Raw genomic sequence first — 7753 nt, 5'->3', positions numbered from 1 at the left:
CCAGGTCACCTGTCACTTTGACATCCATCTGGTTCGGAACGCAGCCCTGCGGGAGGAGCTGGATCTGCTGCTGGTGCAGAGGAACCACTATCTGAACATAGACCGCAAGCTGCACAAGGTCAGTGGCCCCCGACCCAGCGCCCCGCCCCCCAGCCCCGGCCCCGCTGGGGAGGAGGAGAGGAGGTGAGGAGGAGGGTCACCTGCTTGCTGCCCGCACTCAGGCCTCGGATTCGCAACGGACGAAGCCATAGGTTTACTTTCGTTCAGAGGGAATGGAGACCCGGAAAGTGCTCCCGGACGCCTCTAAACGGGAAGGCAGAGATGCCGTTTTGACTCTTACCACCCAGGGCAACCACGGAGCCAGCCCAGCCATTTCCATCCCCTGGGTTTCTCAATAGCCTTTGAAGAACCCTCCCTCCACCCTCCCTTCCCTGCAAGAATAGGACAAAGAACTCCATCTCCTTCACCAAGACCCACCATTTGCCGCATTTACCCGGTGTAATTATTATCTTGACTGAAAATAGCTTATTTCTATATCGGCTGAACTGCTTGCGGGCACACAGCAGGCACGGTGTCTCTGAGAAGTTCAGTGTGAATTTCCTAAAAACAAGACCATTTCCTCCCCCTCCCCCACCCCTTTATCCTCACCCAGGGATATGTTTTTATTGATTTTGACAGAGAGAGGAAGGGAGAAAGAGAGAGAAACATCGATCAGTTGCCTCTCATAGGCACCCCAACCAGGGATCGAACCCAAAACCTTTTTGGTGTACGGGATGATGCTCTAACCAACTGAGCCTCCTGGCTGGGACTTTTTTGTCTTTTTTTGTGGTTACTAGAGGCCCGGTGCATGGATTCGTGCCCTGGTGAGGTCCTCAGCCTGGCCTGCGCCCTCTTGCAATCCAGGACCCCTCAGGGAATGTTGGGTAGCCGGTTTCGGCCCGATCCCCACAGGCCCGATCCAGACAGGAGGGAGCCTGATCCTGTGCGTTGAGCATCTGTCCCCTGGTGGTCAGTGCACGTCCTAACCACCGGTCAACTGGTTGTTCGGCTGATGGGTTGCTTAGGCTTTTATATATAGAGATGCTCTTTGTTTGAAATACAGTTAGGTTCATTTGCTTCGGTTGTGTCCAGTTTTAGGTTGTATCTCTCCCCTCTCATTGTTGGTTTAATTTTCTCTATGAGTATGTAGAGCAGTAACAGGGCTCCCAAATCCAAACCACTCCAACAGGCATCCCAGGCCCAAACCGTTTCCTCCCCAGCTCTGCCCCATCCCCACCCAGACCCTGTGGTTTCCGGCTATCCATCTGGGTTTCTTTTTGCAAAAGTAAATGTGTGTGCATGTATATGTATATAATGTATATGTGTGCAGTATGTATGTGGTTATGTATGTATGTTTGTGCATTATTATTATTTAAAGAATACTTTACTGATTTTTAGAGAGACAGGAAGGGAGAGAGAGAAACATGGATGTGAGAGCACAACATGGATCGGCTGCCTCCTGCACACCCCCCACCGGGGTTCGAGCCCGCACCCCCAGCACGTGCCCTGACCGGGAATCCAACCTGCACCTTTAGGTGCAAGGGGATGACACCCAACCAATGAGCCACACCGGCCAGGGCTCTCTGTGTCTTATTAGTCCACACACGATATACTGTGCACACGCACGTGCGTGTATGCATATGTGTGTCTATGTATATTGCATGTGCATGAGTACATAGACACAGTGTACAGGTGTAAAAATATATCGTTTCCTCCCTTCTTTCTCCCGAAAGAGCCCTTTTTTTTTTTTTTAAATATATTTTATTGATTTCAGAGAGGAAGGGAGAAGGAGAGAGAGATAGAAATATCAATGATGAGAGAGAATCATTGAGTGGCTGCCTCCTGCACGCCCCCTACTGGGGATTGAGCCCGCAACCCAGGCATGTGCCCTTGGCCGGAATCGAACCTGGGACCCTTCAGTCCGCAGACCGACGCTCTATCCATTGAGCCAAACCAGCTAGGGCTGAAAGAGCCCTTTTTGCTCATAAACTGCAAAGACATTTCTGTGGGAGCAGGAAACGGACGAGTATGGTCACAACATGACAGTCACACACGCAGATGCCTGAACCCCAGCAGCGGATTCGGGGCGCTCAGGCATCCTCCGGCTGGGGGTCAGCCGCTCATCCGGTGGCTTCCCGCCGACTTCGTCCCTAAGATCCCCGCCCGCGGCCGCTCATGGGGAAGCTCCGTGCTCACGGGCGCGGGGCTCCGCTTCCCCGGGAAACGCGGGCGCTGAGACCCTCTGTTCGCTCCCGCAGGAGATGCAGCTCCTGCGGCGCACCATCAACGGGCTCACCGTGTCCTCCATCTCCGCCTACTCCGTCAGGTAGGCCGCCGGCGTCCGGGCGGGGCTCTGGCCGGGGAAGGGGCGTGGGGGGCGGTTCCGACCTCCGGAAACGGACCATCAGAACCGACGCTGTTTTGCATAAGGCGGCCCTTTCTCTGCGCGCCTCTCCCCGCGGCCTCGGGCGAGGTCCCGCTCCTGGCGGGTATGGCTTCACCTCTTGGCCCCCGTCTGTTCCTGGCTCGTGGCTCGTAGGGGCCTCGAGAGAATGACTTGAGGCTGCACGTAGCACCCGCTGCACGGGGCCTGGACGGCCAAGCATGGGCGAACGGGAGTCATTCTATGGGTGACAGGCACAGTGTCCCTCAGGCCACCGTCGGGTAGCGAGGCGAGTGGGCCTGCTCGTCGGCTTCTGTGTCTGTCTCCCCGACTCTCATGGGCTCCCTCTTCCTCCTCCTCGGGCCCTGCTCCTTCTGAGCCCCGGCCCTGGGGTCCTGCGTCTTCTCAGGATCCCGTTTCTACCCCGTGACTTCTGCTTGCTCCTGGTTCATGATCCCTCCCGCCATGGGCTGGAGCCCACGTCTATCTTGTGGTTTCTGGGATGTGTCAGTGTTATGGACCAATGTTCGCGAGAGTAAGACCACCAACTCCAATTAGGTCTTAGCAGCAAGCGAGGATTTATTGAAAGCTGGCCAGCGTCTGCAACAGGTGCCTCCACACAGGGAGCCCCCCCCTGCTGCAGCCCCGAGCCTTTCTCTAATAGCCTTTTTAAAGGGTGTCACAAACTCGACAGCGGCCAGTACGGTGTCACACCTGGCTGGAGCTTTTTAACCACAACCCATTCTTTGAACAATCCAGTGGAAACTACCTACTCTTTGAAAGTTTAGTAGAAACAGGTGTAACGCTTGGCTGGAGCGTGTCCGAGTTCCCGAAGTACAGAGTGACATCAAGATACAGAGAATACAAACAAGTTACAAAATTTTCTTTTACGTCAGTTAAAGGTTACGTATCTATACCCATTTCACTGTATGACGCTAAGCGTGCATGCCCATCACATCAGGAGTCACAAACAAACTTGCTCGTTTTAGTTATTTATTTTAAATGTATCTCTATTGGTTTCAGAGAGGAAGGGGGAGGGAGAGAGAGAGAGATAGAAACATCAATGAGGAGAGAGAATCACCCATGGGCTGCCTCCTGCACGCCCCCTACTGGGGATCGAGCCTGCAACCCGGGCATGCGTCTCCCTGATTGGAGCCAATCAAACCCGAGACCCTTTAGTCCGCAGGCCGTCGCTCTATCCACTGAGCCAAACCGGTTAGGGTGGAACATGACCTTTGTTTGTTTTGTTTTTTAATTACCTTTATTGTTGAAAGTATTACAGATGTGCCCCCTACTTCCCCCACTGACCCCCTCCACCCGGCTCCCGTCCCCTCCCCAGGCCTTCACTGCACTATTGCCTGTGTCCATGGGTTATGCATATGTGCATATAAGTTCTTTGGTTGATCTCTTCCCACTCACCCACCCACCCCTTACTTCCTTCTGAGATTCCCATAGATAGGAGCTGCCATCAGTTACTGGAAGAAGGGAAGATGAAAACATCTATAATATAGTAACATATAAAATTAATCAAGCCTAGCCCTTTAACTCATGAAAATTAAGGCAGAAATTAACATTAATGAATTAATAAATAATAGCAATCTATTCAATTTATTGAGTATCTATTCTCAATAATAGATATTATGCTGGGAATTGTACAAGGATTTTATTCATACTGTCTGTCATACTACTTTAATGATAGATAGATAGATATAAAGAGAGAGAGACATAGTGCAGTGAGGATCAGTCACTTGCCTCATCTCACTCAACCTAGTGAGGGAATGAGAATTTGTAACAAGTTCCAGTTAATTTCAAGACTTTTTCTCACCACTGTGTCGAATTAATTCAATTTTCGTAAACAATTCCTTGAGGACTCACCATATTCAAGGCACCAACTCTTTCCAATACAACAAAAAAAGACATACAACTCCCAGCTTTGTAAAAACACAAAATGACTTTTGTAGGCTTTTGTAGTTCCTCTAGTAAATCATCTAAATGTTTGTAATCAACACAAGGTAAATTCATAGTCTAGCAGGACTGCCGTTATTAGAACAAATGTTCTGGTAATCCTAGCAAAGCCAGGCAGTTATAGCATAGCAGAGGCCAACCACACGTAGATAACTGACACAGACATTGATCTGGGTCTGACAGCAACATGTCAGACACCGCCTTGCACAGCACAATAACTGAGCTAGGTCAAATTAGAAGAGATCAAATATATTCCTAGAAGTGGGATCACTGGGTCAAATGGCAGTTCCATTTTTAATTTTTTGAGGAAACTCCATACTGTTCTCCACAGTGGCTGCACCAGTCTGCATTCCCACCAGCAGTGCACGAGGGTTCCCTTTTCTCCACATCCTCGCCAGCACTTGTCGTTTGTTGGTTTGTTGATGGTAGCCATTCTGACACGTGTGAGATGGTATCTCTCTGTCATTTTCAAGTGCATCTCTGTGATGATTCGTGCCCTTGAGCATTCTTTCATGTGTCTCTTGGCCATTTTCCGTCCTCTTTGGGGAAATGTCTATTTCGGACTTTTGCCCATTTTTTAACTGGGGCGGTTTGTCGTCTTTTCGTTAAGTTGTATCAGTTCTCTACTTAGTTTGGAGATTAACCCCTTATCAGATGTGTCATTGGCAAATATGTGGAACATGACCTGTGGCTTCCCTCCCTAGATGCTCTCCTTTCAGCTTCTGGCCCCATTCTGAGCATTTCCCAATGACCTCCCCGAGGGAGAGAGTGTGACTGGCCGGCTCATCTTTCCCGCGGGCCCACAGGTGATGCCTGCTGGCCCGTCTGTGCACGGCCAGGACCCAGGCTCCACCGCACTCCCCACTGATTGCCACGGGCAGCCCCGCTGGGTCAAGGGCCAGGAGGTTTCAGCTGGAAGGCGGGCGGGTGTCATCACCGACACTTCCTGTCGGAGAGGCAGTATGTCCACTGCTTCCTCACCTGGTGGCCTGGGCCAGTCACTTCCCCTCCGTGAGCCTCCCCTGGGACATGGCAGTAATGACGGTGTCTGCCTCACGGCCCCTGTAGAGCACCCCCCGCAGGGCCTGGATCTCAGGTGGTCGGTTCCCTCTCCCCTGCCCCTCGTTGGCACGGAGCCCAAGGCACAGAAAGAGCTGTGAGTCCTGAGCCCCGAGGCGCTGCCACCAGAGGCAAGAGGGGCCACCGGGCTGGGGCTGGGGGTGCCCGGGAGGCTTTCCGCGGAGGGGTGCCCCGAATAAGCCTTCATGGACTTTGAACAGAGCACGGAGCTGGTGCTCTGGGGGAAAGGCAACCGAAGTCGGCAAAGGTGTGGAGGTGGGAACCGAACGGCCCACGGGCAGGGACCCGAGCGGACTGGCCTGCTGGTCTCCCCACCTAACCCTCTGACTTTGACCCTGTGACCTGTGAAGTACGACCGGGGCCCTCTGCACGCACAGATGGCTGTGCTACATTGAAAAGTCTAGAACAGTGGTTCTCAACCTTCGGGCCCTTTAAATACAGTTCCTCATGTTGTGACCCAACCATACAATTATTTTCGTTGCTACTTCATAACTGTCATGTTGCTACTGTGATGAATCGTCATGTGAATATCTGATATGCAGGATGGTCTTAGGCGACCCCTGTGAAAGGGTCGTTCGACCGCCAAAGGGGTCGCGACCCACAGGTTGAGAACCGCTGGCCTAGAAGCTACGTCCTGGCCGGGTAGCTCAGTTGGTTAGAGCCTCGTCCGGATACACCAAGGTTGTGGGTTGGACCTCCAGTCAGGGCACGTGCAAGAAGCAGCCAATGAAAGCATAAATAAGTAGAACAAATCAACGTTTCTCTCTCTCAAATAAATAGATTTTTATTTTATTTTTTAAAAATATATTTTTATTGATTTCAGAGAGGAAGGGAGAAGGAGAGAGAGATAGAAACATCAATGATGAGAGAGAATCGTTGATCACCTGCCTCCTGCACACCTCCTACTGGGGATGGAGCCCTCAACTGGGGCATGTGCCTTTGACCAGAATCAAACCTGGGACCCTTCGGTCCGGAGGCCGATGCTCTACCCACTGAGCCAGACCAGCCAGGGCTGAAGAAATAAATGTTTAAAAAGCAGCTCAGAAGCTACGTTTTCCGATGTGCAGCCAGGGGAGGCCCAGTGAGGGAGGCTTCTAGCGTCCCCAGAGTCCTAACAGGGTGTGTGCACAAGTGCTGGTGACGTCGCCCACCTGTCCCACGTGAGGTCCTGGGTGGCCCCAGCCCCTTATATTTCCAACCACACCCCCCCCACACTCCAGCACGCTGACCTCATCACCTGGCTGTCCCCTTCGTGGCCGGAGTGTCTTAACTGTGCCAACCTGCCCCCTCCCTCCTCCATCCCTCCCCCGCCCCCAAGTTCCAGGCGCCACCCGCGCAATAACGCCCGCCTCCCGGGTGCCCCTGCGCACTGTTAGCCAGAGAGGAGGTTCAGGCTGAAATAAAGAACAGGAAACTCTTATTTGAGCAAAAGGATTGCAATCAGGCAGCAACTCGGTGGCTCTGGAGAGAACAGAGAAGGGCAGGTTCATACCTGAAGGCAAAAGCCACGAAGCGTCATTCTCTGACGCAGAGGAGGCGGGCTGGCCGGGCTCACAGCGCTCGGAAGGGAGGAAGCCAAGTCCATGTGCCGGGTAGTCGGCGCAGCAGCTGTTGGCCAGGACGGTTATGGCTCCGGGTTGTCTAAGGCTCAGCCTCGGTCTGCGTTTAGCAACAGGTTTAGCAACTTCATAGCAGCTCCGAGGATGGAGGCAGATGCGCCCCCGCCACGCTCCCTAATAGCCTCAGAGCTGATGTCAGTGGCTCCCTGAGCAACGCCTGTTCCATTTCACTGTTTCCATGATCAGCTTGTGGGCAAGGCCGTCGGCCCCTGACCAGGCCCAGCACCCCACAGGCCCTGACTCCCGACCCACCTCGAGAACCTAGAAAGTTTTCTGTCTTTTGTCGCCTCAGGGTAGCAGCAGACTAATTCTACCCCATCCCTGGGACTCCAGGCGGACCCCGCCCATCCACCCCCCAACCCTAGACTGCGCCCACCCACCCACCCACCCCTGGGACCCCACGCTGATTCTAATCCAACCTCCATCTCCCCGACCCGACGGACCTGCCCAGGGAGGAGGCGAAGACCAAGATGAGCTTGCTGCGGGAGCGGGCCGACAAGGAGGGGGCCCAGAACGAGACGGACGTGCAGATCCTGCAGCGGCAGATAGCGCACCTGGACCATCTGCACCGCTTCCTCCAGTTCAAGAACCACGACCGGCAGCCGGATCCCGTCGTCCTGGAGAAGCGCGAGAAACGCGGTGAGGCCGGCCGCCCCCTCTGCACCCC

General features: G+C 53.5%; 1 protein-coding gene across 1 annotated transcript in view; it reads left to right on the top strand.

The window, feature by feature from the left end:
• Positions 1–7753, top strand: part of CCDC114 (coiled-coil domain containing 114) — a 29090-nt gene that overhangs the window by 14526 nt on the left and 6811 nt on the right. Inside the window, exons 6-8 of the mRNA XM_014550419.1 lie at positions 5–118; positions 2298–2365; positions 7538–7725. Coding sequence (XP_014405905.1) covers positions 5–118; positions 2298–2365; positions 7538–7725 — 370 coding nt within the window. The remainder of the gene's footprint in view (positions 1–4; positions 119–2297; positions 2366–7537; positions 7726–7753) is intronic.

Source organism: Myotis brandtii, unplaced genomic scaffold, assembly GCF_000412655.1.
Source record: "Myotis brandtii unplaced genomic scaffold, ASM41265v1 scaffold601, whole genome shotgun sequence".
Taxonomy (NCBI): Eukaryota; Metazoa; Chordata; class Mammalia; order Chiroptera; family Vespertilionidae; genus Myotis; species Myotis brandtii.
The sequence above is the reverse complement of the archived record's forward strand: the minus strand, read 5'-3'. Positions and strand labels throughout refer to the sequence as shown.